The 15,812-nt window shown below is 44.9% G+C and overlaps 2 protein-coding genes across 2 annotated transcripts in view; both read left to right on the forward strand.

Annotated features, from left to right (window-relative positions):
- The first annotated feature begins 2,664 nt into the window (after nucleotides 1-2,664).
- On the forward strand, nucleotides 2,665-9,034 carry CSUI_004202 (syntaxin protein). The gene is made up of 7 exons (XM_068064395.1): nucleotides 2,665-4,261; nucleotides 5,002-5,262; nucleotides 6,024-6,115; nucleotides 6,728-6,800; nucleotides 7,412-7,522; nucleotides 7,919-7,974; nucleotides 8,619-9,034. Exons 1-7 carry the CDS (start codon nucleotides 3,748-3,750, stop codon nucleotides 8,697-8,699), a joined length of 1,188 nt encoding a protein of 395 aa, XP_067923629.1. The 5' UTR covers nucleotides 2,665-3,747; the 3' UTR covers nucleotides 8,700-9,034.
- A 2,644-nt stretch (nucleotides 9,035-11,678) lies between these two features.
- Nucleotides 11,679-15,812, forward strand: part of CSUI_004203 (uncharacterized protein) — a 4,295-nt gene continuing 161 nt past the window's right edge. The window contains exons 1-2 of the mRNA XM_068064396.1: nucleotides 11,679-14,168; nucleotides 14,908-15,812. The exon at nucleotides 14,908-15,812 is cut by the window's right edge and continues 161 nt beyond it. Coding sequence (XP_067923630.1) covers nucleotides 12,735-14,009 — 1,275 coding nt within the window. The 5' untranslated portion in view covers nucleotides 11,679-12,734 and the 3' untranslated portion in view covers nucleotides 14,010-14,168; nucleotides 14,908-15,812. The remainder of the gene's footprint in view (nucleotides 14,169-14,907) is intronic.

The following is a 15,812-nucleotide window of genomic DNA, read 5'->3' on the forward strand; positions in this document are numbered from 1 at the left end:
AAAGACTCAGAGCCCAGGAAGAGAAACAGGCCGGGGAGTTACACGAGACGACTGCCCGCAGTTCTTACTCCGGTGTCTGAACTCCGCACGCACCATGATGTGCTGCTGGAGATCATCGAGCAGCTTTTTTGGGGGGGAAGAGGCGGTCCACAAGAGACTGTGGTCCTACGGGCCTCCTTGCGTCGCTCTGTGCTCTTGACGAGCCTGGACGTAACGAGTTTCTTTACGCCCGCCGTCTCCCTGGTTGTTGCAACGGGGAATCGTCCTCTGGATGACTGAAGAAAAGAAGGGACGTCCGACGAAGGATCCATCGCTCTTTTTTTGTGCAGCCCACCGCAGCTAACAGCGACAGAAGGCAAAAGACAGGAACAACGTGTAGTCGTCACTGGCGCGAGCTGCGCTGGGGTAGAGAGAGCATGGCATCTGTACCACCCGAAACGGTGTTCACAAATGGTTCTGATATGTCAGTGTCACAATGGGACTGTCTTCCAAGTCCGAAATTGGGAGTGGCGATCATATCTGCACAGTGCCAGCCACAGCGGGATTTCTCGTCTTCGTACAGCTCAGATGTATTAGAGGAGTAAAAAGTGCTGCGGATGAGCTAGTTGATTTGATCTGAGGCGACAAGACACATACGTGGTTAGTATTGTGTCTGTTGGTTCTCTTTTGTCCGTGGTAGCGTGCTTAACGTTCTATCTCTGACCGGTGGTGACACCCGGTTGCTCCTTCCGGTAGCACAGTGCATGCACGTCTTACAGGTTGAAGAAGACGCTCTCTTATTCCGCACTTCCGTGTTCGCTAGTGCGGATTTTTATCCCCTGATCGTTTGGGAACATCTCTGTCCTAAGATTCCCTTCACACAGTTGTGGAGCATTTCGGTGACGGATGGCACAGGAAGAAAACGAACTTGATAATTCTATTTGAAAAGCTCATTTCTTCCCTGTCTCAGTTTGTGCCTTTGTAACCCGGATGACTTCAGATCAGATCAGGGGGCAGGGTGGTGGACACGCGTCAGTGTGAGTGGAACTGAACGTCATATGCTGTCTTGGCTTAGTGTGTAATACGACAGGACTCCGTAGTATTATGATCTATGGTGCATATATGTAAGTTTGAAGTGTTGCTGTCTTGGGCCCCATGAGGCTTACGAGAGATTCATGCACGTCCTGCGGTTTTGATGGCGTCGAACTGCTGAAGCCGCGCAACACAATGAAGAGGTTGCTTCCGCCACATCGGAGTTGCATACCTCTCACTGACATGGGGGTAGACAACTCTCCCCCCTTGCGTCTTCTATATTTGATCTTCCTCAGCACAAGTCATCAAACTACACGCCAAACTGACAGGGACTTCAATGGTCCATTGAACATCATGCATATGATGCAGTCGGACGCAATCTGATAGAGAGAGGCTCCGAAGAACGCATTGTGTAGCCATGGAAGAGATGCCCGAGACTTCGTAACACTGGCACTCCGGGGCAAGCCACAGACTCGTGCTGCAGTCGTCTCCTTGAAGCAGTTGTGGAAACAAACTCTTCCCGCGAGCTTCTCCGTGCAGGCGTGATCCGTAGGATAAACTCAGCTGGCCTGAATCTTCTCACGCATTGGCATACAACAGTCTCGTGTTCCTCCTACATTGTAGGCGCTCTGATCTCGGACAGAAACGCTGAAATCTAGCATGAGGAGATAGATTCACTGTTGTGCCGGCATTATACTTGAGCTAGGAATGGGTGACAATGCTGTCTACATGGCAAGACATACCAGAAGTGGCTGTAAGCTTTCTCGGATCTTTGCTTGGATTCTCTTCTTTCATTCTTCAAGAACTTCTTACTCCACCAATCTCGGTCCATCTATACATATGCATACCGTCCATCTCTATACAACTCACGAGGGAGCTATAAAACTGCTGTCCTGGTACTGGGGCACTTGATTCTCGTGGTGTCAAGTAGGCTGCCTACAGTACATTTGATGGAGATGAATGGAAAGAAACTGAAGGATCTTCGAGTAACGGGAGCACAAAGATTCTATGATAGCCCTCCCACCTGTTCACACCGTGAGAGCCGAGGAAAAGACAATCTTATCTTTCTACATGACGTACAAAGAAACAAAGTCCTTCGTTAAGACAGACAACAGACGCAAGGTTCAAGGCACCTTGACGCAAAGAATGGCCGAGACTCAGGAGATCTATGTACTACCTGCTTAGTCTCTCAGGTCGAAAAAGCACGCCCCCTTGCTTCATCCACAGATATGTAGGGAAGAAAACTGTCAGCAAGCACGCCAAAAGGACGCTGGAAACCTTTCGCGCTTCTGCTTCTGAAGGACTGCGTGTGGTCGTACCAACGACACCGAGCAAAAAGAGTGAATAGGGAGGAAAATGAAGTACCTCTACCTCTTCGCTGTTTCTCCACATGTGTGAAAGGAAGAAGTGACGCCTTCTTCGGTCTCTCCGTTTTATTCTCTCTTCTTCTTTATCCATTAGTCACACGTGAGCCGTCTCGGATGACTAGGTGTCTCTGCGGAAGAGATAGAAAATCTTTCGTCAGTCACTTCTCCTTCTCTCTTTCTCAGTGTCTTTTCCTCTGTACAGCCCCAGAGCTCACAAGACAATCCACAACCTCCGTCGCATGTGCATGCACTCGTTTCTCTTCACTCTACTTCTATCTTCCGAGTAAATCTACTTCAAGATCCACTCGAGATACTCTCGAGACTCTTCCTCTCCCTCGAACTTCGACAGAGGGGAAGCTTTCTCTTTTGCCTTCAAACATCCTTCCGGTATCTGTAGTCTTCTCCGTCTTCCGATCTCTCTGGAAAGATGAGGCTCTGCTTACGAGAGGCGAGAAGGAAGAAGCGTCCGAGCGGGAGGCCTGTGACTGGGAAAAACTCTTGACGTCTACGAAGTCTCCATCGTTTGCTTAAATGGCAGAAAGAAAGAAGGGCAAGCGAAAAAGAAAGAAGAGGAAGGAAGGAAAGGAGAAAGCTAGATAGTTGGGGGTGGAGTGTCGACGTAAGCAAGACACAAGTTTTCTTGTCTTTTCTCCTCGTTTTCAGTCCTTCTCCCTCGCATCTGTCTCGTCCTCCTTTCCTCTCTTCTTTCGTACGTTTCTTTCCTTTACAGATTTGTTTTCTGCTCTCCTTGTCTCGACACTCTCCCTTCTCTACGTCCAGCGGAGAAGGAAAGAAGGAATCTATCCTTCGTCATTTTCTACCTTTCACCAGACAACTGTATCTCTCCGTGTATCTTTTCTTTTTACATCTTCATCGCGCTTCTTCTTTGCTTTCCGTCAACCTAGGAGCCAGAGAGAGATTAAGGGGGGGTGGAGACAGAGACATTCATCTTCTTTCTCTTCTTTCTTGAACCTTTTCACATGGCATTTGAAAGACCTCATGTTAGCTTCTGTTTCATATCCTTCTTCTTCTCCTCCTCCCCCTCCTTCTTTCCCCCACTTCTTCTTTTCTCCAGTGAGAAGTCTCAGCTTCTCATCGCATTCCTCATCTAATTCAGTCTTTGTCTCTCTTCTTGACCGTAAGTAAAAGCCGCTTGATTCGTCTCTTTTCTTCCTTTCTCTGTTTGGTGTCTCCGGTCCTCTCCAAATTATGAAGTTCTTCGACTTCGACCGTTCTCCTTCTCCCCTACTTCTTCCTCTTCTCCTGCTTCTTCATTTCCTTTCGAACTTTCTCTTTTCTTAAGCTTGTCTTTCTCCTACTCTTGCTTCTTCTTTCTCCCCTTCTCTCCCTGTTAACAGAGACAGGCAGAATGCAGGACCTCTTCAACGATCTACGTGCGACGGTTCGCCGTCAAAATTCACAGCTCGCGGCGCAGATGCATGCGCTTCCTCTCTTAGCAAAGGGAGGGGGGGGAGGAGAAGAAGGAAAGAGGGGAGCGAGAGGAAGAGGCCGAGGAGGAGAGAAAGTGACAACGAGAAGAAGTACAAGAATGAAAGACAAGGCAAGTCTAAGAAAATCGTCGAAATCTTCTTTCAGAGGAGGAGATATGGATGAAGATGAAGAAGAGGAAGAGGAAGACGGTTCCTTTCTCAAGAATGATCGCAAAAAGCGTGGCGCAGGGGGAAGTGACGAAAGAGATCTGGAAACAGGGGGTGTAGTAGATGAAGGAGAACAAGGAGGAGGCCCAGGGGATTTCATGTCTGAATATTTTCGCCAGATTCAGGTATTGAAGAAAGCGATCCAAGAGATAGGCAAAAATCTCGAGAAGATGAAAAGTCTCAAGCAAGAAGTCTTAAGTGCAACTAATCCTGACGAAGAAAGAGGTAAGATCTCTACCATGGAGAAAGATACATGGAAAAGAAAGCGAAAGTCCGATAGTTTTATCCTTTATGAGCGAAGGTCTTTCTCTTCTTCCTTTCTACTCTTTCATCTCTCGACTACTCTATCTCCTCATGCGCAGAGAGCCGCTCTCTCTCTGCCTCTCTTTCCACATGAATCTAGATCCACTCCAACTTTACAATAACACAGCGCGAGCTGCATGCACCTATCCCGATTATGCCTAGGTGCTCACATATATATATATATATATGTATATATATACATATAGAACACGGAAATCTCTCTCTCTCTACATATATATCTATATGTATATATATCTCTATATGTATATATATATCTATATGTAGAGAGAGAGAGATTTCCGTATTATTCATATAGCCGTGAGGTGACATGTTTCTAGATAGAAGTCACCTTCCTCTGCGTTCTCTATCGACACTCTCTCTTCTCTAGGTATAGCGGAGAAGGAAAGAAGAAATCTGTATTTTCCTTCATTACTACCTTTGTGCAAAGACCTAGGTCTCTCTTTCTTTCTTTTTCTCTCCAACACATCTGAACTTCACCAACAAAGAGAGAGACAAGTCTCGTCTTTACAGTTGCTTCTTCTAACTCGAAGAGTGTATAGACACTTGAAGAGAGACTTCCATCTCTCCTCTCATATCCCCCTTTGCCTTCGTATTGCTGCTTTTTTCTCTCTTTCTCTCTTTCTTTCTTTTTCTTCCAACAGATGTATCTCACTATTTGAATAAGCTTTTAGACGCGACTATGGTAATGATAAGAAAGACGAAGGACGCCTTAAAGGCTATCAAGGAAAGTAACGACCTCTTCGTTCGGCAATACCCAGAGAAGATCAGCGAAGGAAGAATTCGCTTTAATATGCACCAAATTCTTTCCAGACAGCTCCAGCAAATCACAGTGGAGTGTCAACAAGCGGAAACCGAATATAAGACGGTAATCAAAAAGCGTGTATGTAGACAAGTTCAAATAGGTAGGTCAGCTTCGCGGGAGAGAACTTCTCTTCAAATCATCGGGCTCTTAGGATCGGATGGATATACCTTTGAAAGAGGCGTATTGGAAATGACCAACTTGTCTTCGTTCTTTATGCTTTGTCTCTCTCTCGTGTTTTATTCTATAAGATCATTGCGATGTCACTTCGTACTTCTCTTGGGGGTCTGGTGTACATACACTTGGATCATTCTCTTAGGAGGGACAAGACGAAGAAGAAGAAAAAGGATCGTCAAAAGAGGAATCTTCTTCGTAGTTTCGCACAGTGTATGGAGATGCATGAGATCACTGTGTTCGTAGTGAACTATAGCAACTTACCTACCTATTTGGAATCTACCTTTAGCATCTATCTTTGTCCCCCCATCCACCTATTTCTCTTAAATCTATCTATCTATTCGTTTCCAGTTTATCTGTCTATGTATCTATCTGCTTTGCATCTCTTTATTAATGTGTACATTCGAGAGTCAGAACGGTATCTAGCTCAGGTAGCCCGCCACTGCCCCCTGTCTCCCCTTTCCACACGTTCTGGAAGGCGATGAGCCTTCTGAAAGGGACGGGGTGAAGGAAGCGATACATCAAGACCTACCAATGAAACACTTTCTTCTTCTTCTACGTCTACTTCTCTTAGAGTCTATGTCAAGTCTAGCTGCTCTCCATCTATCTATCTATCTATCTGCCTAGCTCAGCATGCACCTCTACTTCTTAGTTTTTTCTTTTCTTTTTCGTCTCGTTAATGCGGCGCAGTCTATCCTGAAGCGTCGGGAGAGGAGATCGAGGAATTGGTCGAGTCCGGAGATCTCTCAGCTGCCATGGCTGTGAAGATGAAAGTAACTGGGGTATGAGGACAGACAAGAAAAGACAGATGGTAGAGACTCTGTGAGAATTCTGAGATATCGAGAAATGTATTTAGCTGGAAATGTCAAATATCTGCTTTCCTCTCAAACGGCTTCTGCACTTCTTCTTCATGCACGGAGCATGTACCTCTTTGTCTCCCTCTCTAGATTTGTATATAGCGCGATGTGTATCCATGGATAGATGTACGTGTATATCTCTATGTATGGGTGTAGAAATGTTTCATGTATAAGTGTGTATGGAGCTACTTCCACCGTAGTGTATATGTGTGTATGTGTCGTAGAAGTGTATGTACGCCTCCGAAGTCAAAAACGTATATCTGCAGCAGGAATGATAGCTCATTCTATCAGAAATCTTTTGGGGGTTTGTCTTTTCATTCTCTACAAGGATCGACTCGAGGTCTTTCTTCCCTTGGGGGTTCGCTCTGACTTTCTTTCTCGTTTCTCTTCTCCTCCTACTCCTTCCTTCTTAGTCGTGGTCCCCTTCCTGTAGTTAGCTCAAGGGCTGTCCTACTCGAGTCGGCATCGAGGAGTTTGGTCGGCTTATTCTCTCTTGTACTTACTTCTCTCTCTTCAATTCTCTTTCTCCTCTTTCAGACACACCAGTCTTTACGGAATGCCGTAGCCGACCTCCAGGATAAATACAGAGATATTCTACGTCTTGAACAGAGTCAGTAAAATTCTTCCCTTCTCTTCTTCTCTCTTACCTCTCTTCCCTACACTCTGTCCGCCTCTCTGTCTCCTGCGTCAGTTTTCCTCGCATGCAGCGAAAGTGTCCTAGTAGAAGATATCTATGGAAATCTCCTTTCTACTTCACACATAGAGAAAGACGCCTTGATAGGAGAGCCACCTGTCGCTCTTCTTCTGTTTCTCTTGTTTTCGGCGCTTCCTTTCAGGTGAAGGCAGGGGGGGAATTGAACTAGATTTCTCTTTGCAGTGTCTTTCACTATGGAACTTTTCTTTCTGTCTCGCGATGTTGAATTCCCTCTATACAGAAGAGCTTCTCTTGCCTTTTTTTTCTTCTTCTTTCCGATCGGCAGCATGATCCCCTTCTTCCGTGTTTCTGTCTTGTTGCCGTAGTTTGCTGGCGTGTTCCTCTCTTCCCTCTCTCTCCGTCTCTAGACGTGGAAAGAGTCATGTAGCAGAGAAGACAGGAGAGAATAGATACGAGAGGATGTGTATCTGTAGAAAGGGTCGTGGGCGCAGGGAGAAAAAGAAGAAGAAAGGAAAGAGGAGGCAAAAGAAGTTTCTTCGGAATCTGTCTTTTGCTTCTCTTCATAGGTGTTGCAGAGCTCCATCAGATGTTTATGGAGCTCGCCTTTCTAGTTGAACAGCAGGGAGAATTACTTGATCAAATTCAATACAACGTTATACAGGCCAAAGATTACACAGGTATGTATGCATATGTTTCAATGTATATAAAGTGCTATATGTACATACATGCGAGCATAGATACGTCAATATTCATACGTCCATACGTACATTCCTATTCATACTGCGTATCTATTTGTTCGAAGCGTGTATGAACCTGCGTCCGAGTATGTTTACTTCGCCGTCTGCCTTACTACCATCAGACGTGAGGGACGGCGCTGCTGCTTTCCTCTCGTCGCCTTCCGGGATCGGCGTGAGCTCTCGGATTTCTTCCCTCATGTGTACCATGCATGCATCTATGGGAGTGTGATGGAGCTTAGTAAGAATCGCATGCTTTCGTCTCGTCTTTTTCCTGACCACGGATGAGATTTCGGGACCCGTTGAGTTGAGGGAGTTTTGGGGGTTTTTCTTTGACAGCTCAAGCGGAGAAAGAACTTCTGCAGGCGCGGAAAAATCAGAAAAGTGCGAAGAAGGTAAGGAGAAGGGAAATTTCGTGGCCATATTTGTCCCTACTTGTTTCGCATGATCTATAGTGACACGGGCTTTCGGGTGTATGTACACCTGGGTTTCGGGTGTATATACACCTCGACTCCGCCTTTCAGAAGGCGTTTATTTCAAGAGTATTGCTGTAGGAGGAAAAAGGCTTGTTCTGATTTTTTGTTTTTACTCTTCAACCAGATATTTTGCTGTCAAGTCATGTCTTCCAGAATAAGGCGACAATCCAAAGAAAATGTCTTTTGTTCTTTTCTCTGGGTCCTCCTCGGGACATGTATAGAGTTAACTCTTCCTTCCCTCTTGTTTCTTTTTTTTCTCTCTCACGTTCGTCTCTCCTTTTCGTCCACCCTCGCTGCCTTGTCCGAAATGTTACCTCTGTATCGTGTTGTTTCTAGCTTCGAAGGATCGAAAGCAGGGCAGGCATCATATACATGCACATAGACCTGGCCGTGGACCTGTCTCCCTCTTTCTTATCTTTCTGTCTGCCCTGGTCGGGTGTTAGTCTTCCCAGCGTCTCATGGTCACCTTTATCGCGTCTATCCTTGCCCCCTCTACACTATCAGTCAATCCTACCCAGTGGCGACAACGAAGAAGCCCATGTCTTTTGTTTTGTCTTCTTCAGCGCATGTGTTGGCTGAGTGTGTGTATTTTGGTTATCATCATGATCGTCTTAATTCCCGTCATTCTCACTATCGTCAAGTAACCTGGAAAGGCTGAAGCCAACAAGAGAAAGCAAGAGGAGGAAAAAGGAGGAGGAGGAAGAGGAGGAGAAACGATGGCTTGTGCTTCCTTTTCACGAGAGAGAGAGAGAGAAAGAGAGAAAGAAAGAATATAAATATCGACGTTGCGAAGACAAACAGGGAAAGGTGCTGTTGTATATACGTGTATCAGCTAACTCTCTCGAATCTCTTCTTTCTCGCCAGAGAGAGACACCAGGTCCATATGTCTATGTAGGTGACATATACATCAAAAGACTTGGTCGTGTTCTCTTGATCAAAACAGGGAAGAGAAGAATTGATAAAGAATCTTTCATGCTGTATTTCACGACACGAAAGATATTCCTTTCTTGGAGATTCTTTTATTCTCTTTCTAGATCATAAAGGACTTTACTTTTCTTCTTCTTCTTCATTGTTTCATCTCCGTTGTCTTTCTTTTCTTCTTGTTAAGAAACCTACGAATCAATCGCCTTCACACCATTCTAACATGAACTGTACAGAGATACGTATTATCTTCATCCGCAAACTACATACCTGTATATTCATATATATATCTATATCTGTCTGTCTGTAGGAATAGGCTCTCTCTCGATTCTCAAGAAAGAGAAAGATACAGTTTTGTTCTGTTATGTTTGCTTCTTGTGAATCGGTATTTTAGTTTTCTGCTTCTTCTTTTTCTTCTTTCTTCTGAGAACCTCTTCATTCTGAAGAAAAGAATGAATTTTGCTACTGCTGACTTTCCTCTGAACAGAATAGAGCATGAACGAGAAAGAAAGAAAGAAAGAGGGAGGAAAGAGTGATGAGGGGCATGAGGACAAAGGGAGAGAGCGGGGTGCACTTTGAAGGCGACAGACAAGAAGAGAAGAGAAAAAAGAATAAGGAAACGGGTCTGTACATACACCTGAGAATAGAGCAAGACACACTATCGCTATAAAACTCGCGGCTTTCGCACATACATTTCCCTCCTCTCCTGCCACTATTCTATGAAACAGTACAACGAGACCAACAAAGCCTTCTCTTCTCTTTCCATAGCTGGTTATGTAGAGACATAGCTAGAAATAGAGATCTACAGATGCATGCACTTTTCTCGCTTCTTTGGCATAGTTCTTTCTCTGTATACATAGAGAGATAGATAGCTAGATAGATAAAGATAGATAGGTCAGATTCGACAGATAGACAGATAACATAGATAGATAGGTAGACTAGATAGCGTCCTATAGAGGGTGTTTCATATCTGCGCACAACGTGACAGATACGTTGGTTGGTGCTGTGCATGTGGAGTATTCAACGTGAGAAGTCAATCAAGAGAGGTGGAATACGACAACGTTATTCTTACGTATGAGAACAACGTTGTTGTATTTCACCTAAACCCTTCTCATGAGAGAAAACACCAAGGAAAAGAAGAAGAATACATCCACATAGACAACGTCACACACGTGCGTGCAAGCTTTCTGAGTGGATATGTGAGTGGAGGGAAAGCACGAGAAAGAAGGGACATGAAGATCTCCACAGGCCGTCATCGACCTTCTGAAAAGAAGACCCAGATTAGAATCCTTCTCGAAACAACAAATCGTCGTATGCACACATTATAAGTCTGTCTACCAATATCTGCGCGGCCATAAAGATATACATATATATATGCCTGCTCTTAGACCTAGCAAGGAGGAGGCCTTGTGGAGAGACATAGATGCGCTTCTTTTCCCTACTTGACAGACATGGGGATCCGTCTTAGCTCTCTTGCACACGCCCTGTATTACACACCCTTGTCTACAGTAAGCTCTCTCTGTACGAATCTGTCTTCTACTCCCTTCCCCTCTGCACGTCTCTCACTGTGACTCCTTCTCCACAGGCCTTTCCTTAGAGACTCTACAAACTTCTGCGCATCTCCTCTCTCTCTCTGTCTCTCTGCAGAAGCGTTTGGTCTACGGATCACAAAGACACCACCCTTCTCACTCTAGGAGTCATGAAAAGATGAAGAAGAAGAAGAAGGAGGTATACCTCTATTCTTTGCTCAGAGACAATTGTTTGCCTTAACAAGGTCGTCTTCTTCTTCCTACAGTCTGCGGAGATGTATGTAATCCCATAAGTGTACACTGCCACAGGTCAGGACCTTCGTCTGTATCTTTTGTCTAGAAATAGAGAGACCGCACAGGGAGATATCCTGACTGAGAGGCGAATATGAGAAGGAGTGTCTCTCTGTCTCTGTCTCGTCACTGAATGTCTGTTTTCTCTCTCTTTAGACCATTTTGTCGGAGAGGAAGAGAACATCGGAGTTCTTGTTAGCTTTTGTGTCCCTCTTATTCAAACGGTCTCAAAAGTTGACGGAGTGCGAGGTGCCTCGGAAGGTCTTCGGAGAAAAGAAAAATTCGGAAATCTCTCGTTCCGCCGGTTATGATCCGCTGACTCTGCTACGTGTTCTTTTGTCTAGATATCCTCCTCCTTCTTCTATTGCAATTTCTTCGTTCTTATCTCTATTCCCGATAGTTCATGTGTGTGACCTTCACACCCTCTGGCTTATGAGACAGATGATGAAGCGAGAAGAAGCGACAAACAAGTCAACAGAGATGAGGAAAAAGACTTCTGCTGGCTGGCGACGAGGCAAAAAGAAAGAGGTAGAGAAGATGCAGAGAAGTAGACCAATTGCCTCCCCCTCCTGTAGCTGAGAAACCATCTATAACATACAGCTAGTTCAATGCTCTTGAAACTACATAGATATATAATACATCTACCATGGTCAAGACAGGTCCACCTGTATGTGTACACGGCTGTAGATGTGTTGTCTTAATCTTCAAGTCGCGTGTACGGGTGAGAAGGAAATGTGAGATCAACAGATAGTTACCTAAGTGCTGGTAAGCCTACATTTAGCTGGAGACGCCAGAGGAAACGGTGTATCTTGAATGTTTGTTTCTTTCCTCTTGGAGATTTCGAGAAGCTATAGGAAGAAAGAAAGTCAGATGAGAAAGAAACCCCTCTCCACTTTTCACGATCTCGTCTGTCATCCATAGCTTCCGCCTAGGTAAAGAACTTAACTTGAATATGCAAGTTGGTATCTATCATAACAAGAATAAAGCTCGATAGGCAATAGAGATTTACATGTCGACATAGACGCACTAAGAAAGAGAGATACCAGACGAGAGAGGTTTGCCGGACAAAGGAGAACGCCTCTGCTCACCGAAGGGCAGGAAGCAACCCTGTGAAAGCGAAGTTCTTGCGAATCTTACCGAGAGATATTCCGCCTTCAATCTTTATTTCGAGCTCTCTCCAGCTTGCGGAGTATTTGATATACTGTTTAGCAGATCGGTATCTCGTTAAGCCAAGAGAACTGTCCATAGAACTACAACTACGTGACGTCTATCTGTCTTGGGTGTCTTGTGTGAAAGGAATTCTTCCCTTTCTTGTTTCGTATGTTTGCTTGAGAGGTCGCTAACTTCACAAAAAACAAAGAAAAGACGGGCCTGGCTGAAGAAGACGTTGCAAGTCGATGGGGGTCTACGAGCATAGCATCCGCCTAGCTATCATTGGTCTGAAGACACTTAGAAGCCAGCTAAACTCGTGAGATCGCCTGACCTGATTTCTATTTCTCAGTTCCCACATCTCTCCTCTCTGAAAGCATGAAGATAGAACAGCTCACTTTCCTTTCTTACGCCTCGTTTTTTTCTTAGAATCTCCGGTGAAAACATCCCGGTTGATTCTATCCCTTTACTCCCGCCGTTGTTACTTCACTTCGTCGTGCTGTTCTAACGAATGCTCGCTGATCTTTCGTCCATTGGTTCGTCGGTCTATCTAGTCATCCGCACGGCTCTCCTCTGGCCATCACATTCACGTCCACCTCCGTTTGCAACGACAGCAGCTGTGAGACTGAAGAAACAACAGCCTAACGAACAAGCGCCGTGACAGCTAGCTCGGCAGATCAAGGATCTCTGAATTCCGAGTAGACCATCTTTCCGAAAGATTGTCTGGTTGGTTTGTTCTCGGACACCTTCGATCTTTGATCTACCACCTTGTCGTCTAGCTTGCTCACGATGGCGTACTCATCTTCATCGGATTTCTACAAAACTCGAGGATACTGTTTATCCCTTGCCGGAGCCGTACTGGCTTATGCGGTTTTGCTGTTTGTCTGTTCAGCGGTGGAGATCTCCGAGGCTGTCTACGGCCTTAATACCTTAGGAACGCTAAGCCGAGGTTCAGCGCTAGTTCAAGGAAGAATCATTTCCTTGTTTCTTGCTGCATCCCTCGATATTCTCATTGGAATTCTTTCTGTCGCAGCCGTGACTTTCCGAGTTCCAGACTTGACGGCGTTTCTTGCTTGGGCTGCTCTTGGCAATGGAATAGTGAATTTCATCTTTGTAATCATTTGGTATCTCGGAGTTCGAGTTTCTCTGTGGATTGTTTTGGCTGTTGCCATTCCTATGGTGAGAATCTTTGCTTCTTTATCGAATGTTCAATCTATAGGGGGATCAGGATTCGAAGGCCGCAACTATCGGTATCTTTCTCAACAGAAAGGTTCTTTGTACTATGGAGAAGAACGTGATGGATCATCCTCATCTTCATCTGATCCAGGAGGGCGAAAAGGAGGAGATGAAGAAGATTTTGCTTCCTCATCTTATCTGTTTTCTGCTCCGCTTCATGGTGTCGGAAAGACAGGAGGCAGACAGAGCGAAATTCGATCGTTAGGAACATGGGGAATAGGCATGTCAGTAGCGACAGGTGTCTTATTGTTTAGTTTCTTCTGTTTACTTATCTCGATGTTAGATTGTGCTGGCTATTGGAACAATCGATTATACACTGCTTCCACATCCGGGGTTTCTATCTGTCTCTTGATTCAAGGCGTTCTCTTAGGCATTGTGGGATTAACAAGTCTCCTCGGCGTCGTGGGTGTATGGAAGAGTTTCATCAATCTAGCCACCGTCATTTCCTTCTTCTCCATTCCTGTTGCAATCACCATTCTAATCTGGTGGAACGTTCTTCGTGTCGGGACCCCTAAAGCGGTCGAAACACATTTCCTCGAGCAACCTTTGGTCGAAGAAGCTCCCGATGGGACTCAGCGTCATACCACTGCGGATGTCTATGTGGCCCAAAGAACCGAGAACTGGAGTTTCTCTGAAGCCAATAGCTTTATCAGAGATCAATGGTATCTTCTGGCAGCTCTCCCTCTCGGAATATGGGCCCTCATGGCTTTATCAAGTCTGCAGAAGAGACATCTCTCCGGATTTGAAGGCTCCGAAGAATATCTTCGACACGAAGACCAGAAACTAATCAATCGAGATGCCGAAGGGAACATCATTCCACAGCCGTAAAGAATCTTGCGCAACCCACCCACCCATGCATTCATTCTGTCCACTTTTTGCCGACTGCTGGCATTTCCCAGGTTATCTTGTCCAGTTTTCCTTTTCGGGGATGAAAAAGAGCGTTGAGCGACGGGACACGATTTTTTGCTTTCGATCGGCATCTCAGATCTGTTCAAGATGAAGAAAAGAGACAGAAGAGATGTGGAAATGAAAGAAGAGAACGTAGAATGACCCAAGAAAAGAAGACAGACAAGAGGAATTCCTAATCTTTTCAAAGAAGAGGCGAGCCCAGGCAACTAAAGAGAAGGAATGTTTTTTGATGATCTGCTACGATGGCGACGACTAGAAAAGACGAAGAAAGAATGAATGAAGCAAGAGCCGCAGCGTGAAGAAGAAGATCACATTACACTTTTAATCCATTCTTTTTCTTTCCTTTTCATCGATTTGTGCTTGTGATCTTGGCTAGCTAGGTGTCTATGTCTCGATGGTCTTTTCTTGTGAATCGATTCTAGCCATCCCTGCAACAGGCGACGAGGGAGATCTAAATCAGTCTTTTGAAGAAGAGAAAGTTCACTTTTCTTTCTGTTTTGCTGGGGCCGACAGCCACAAAAATCCACCTGTAAGAAGAGAGCCCTCTATCTTAGGAAACAAGCAGAGATCGCCAGCCATAAATATATATATATATATATAATCTTGTCTATCTTTCTCTCTGGAAGGTCACCGTGAGCTAGATGTCTCTATGTATGTATGTGTGGAAAAGTCCAGGCAGCTACATATGCCTACTTCTTTCTTTCCTATTTTTCTGCTACGATCCCTAGGAGTCAATGAATGCAAAGACACACACAGCTAGCTAGCTAGCTAGTTAGGATAGGAGAGCGTGAGGCAGTCAGGTATCATTGGGGTTGACCAGGAGAGAAAGAGAAGAAAAGAAGCATCTGAAGAGAAATGATGCGTCTTGTCATTAATCGAACGAAGGAATGAAAAAAAAAATGAAAAGGCTGTAGAAGAAAAGAAGAGAATAAGAAGGAGAAAGAAAGAAAAAAGACCTCGATTCATCATCTTCTTCTTACGTCGATGATGTGACTTGAACGAAGCCTAAGATTCACTGGGACATCACTATTCACACGTCCATACACGACCCACCCGAAACCTCCCCCTCAAAAATAAATCATAACAGATCTCAATAGATGGATCGACTTTCACACATAGCTAGCTGGTTAGCTAGCTAGCTAGACAGGAAGCAAGCAGACCAACCATTAGACAGATAGATAGATAGATAGACTGATTGATAGATAGACACATCCTGCCATCAGTCATCCTGGATATTTTTACCGTGATATTGGAGGTGTATTCTCGGAGGTAAGCTCCGATAGACAAGAAGACAAATGGAGAATAGACAGATTTAAGACAGATGAATGCACATCCGTCTTTGATCTATCTGATACCTATCTATAAATCGGACACTGTCACTCTGATGTGCGTAAGATAGAAAGAGAGACGGGATGAAGAGAACGGTAGATAGAGGTAGCAGGAGTAGTAAGATAACTCCTCACATACCAGGAAGGATGACCACTGACTCTTGTCGAGTGCAGAAAAATAGGAAAGAGTCGGAAGAGTGAGAAAGAAGATAGATAGATAGATAGATAAAATCCTCTCTTCTCACGATACATCATATACATCGGTCTACACATAGCGAAGATACAGAGAACAATGTACACCCGAGAGATTTCTTCTCGGCCTGTCCTTCCTTCCTTCCTCTCTCTCTCTCTCCTCGTCAGGTCCTCAGGTCTAAACAGAAGAAAAAGATCGAAG

This window comes from Cystoisospora suis (assembly GCF_002600585.1).
Source record: "Cystoisospora suis strain Wien I chromosome Unknown contig_1935, whole genome shotgun sequence".
NCBI classification, from domain to species: Eukaryota; Apicomplexa; class Conoidasida; order Eucoccidiorida; family Sarcocystidae; genus Cystoisospora; species Cystoisospora suis.

Excerpts from the sequence above, each read along its gene's own strand:
- CSUI_004202 (XM_068064395.1), top strand. The coding sequence starts at position 3,748 with ATGCAGGACCTCTTCAACGATCTACGTGCGACGGTTCGCCGTCAAAAT. Across the intron at positions 6,801-7,411 it reads TATTCTACGTCTTGAACAGA|GTGTTGCAGAGCTCCATCAG; the intron begins GTCAGTAAAATT and ends TTCTCTTCATAG. Across the intron at positions 7,975-8,618 it reads ATCAGAAAAGTGCGAAGAAG|CGCATGTGTTGGCTGAGTGT; the intron begins GTAAGGAGAAGG and ends TGTCTTCTTCAG.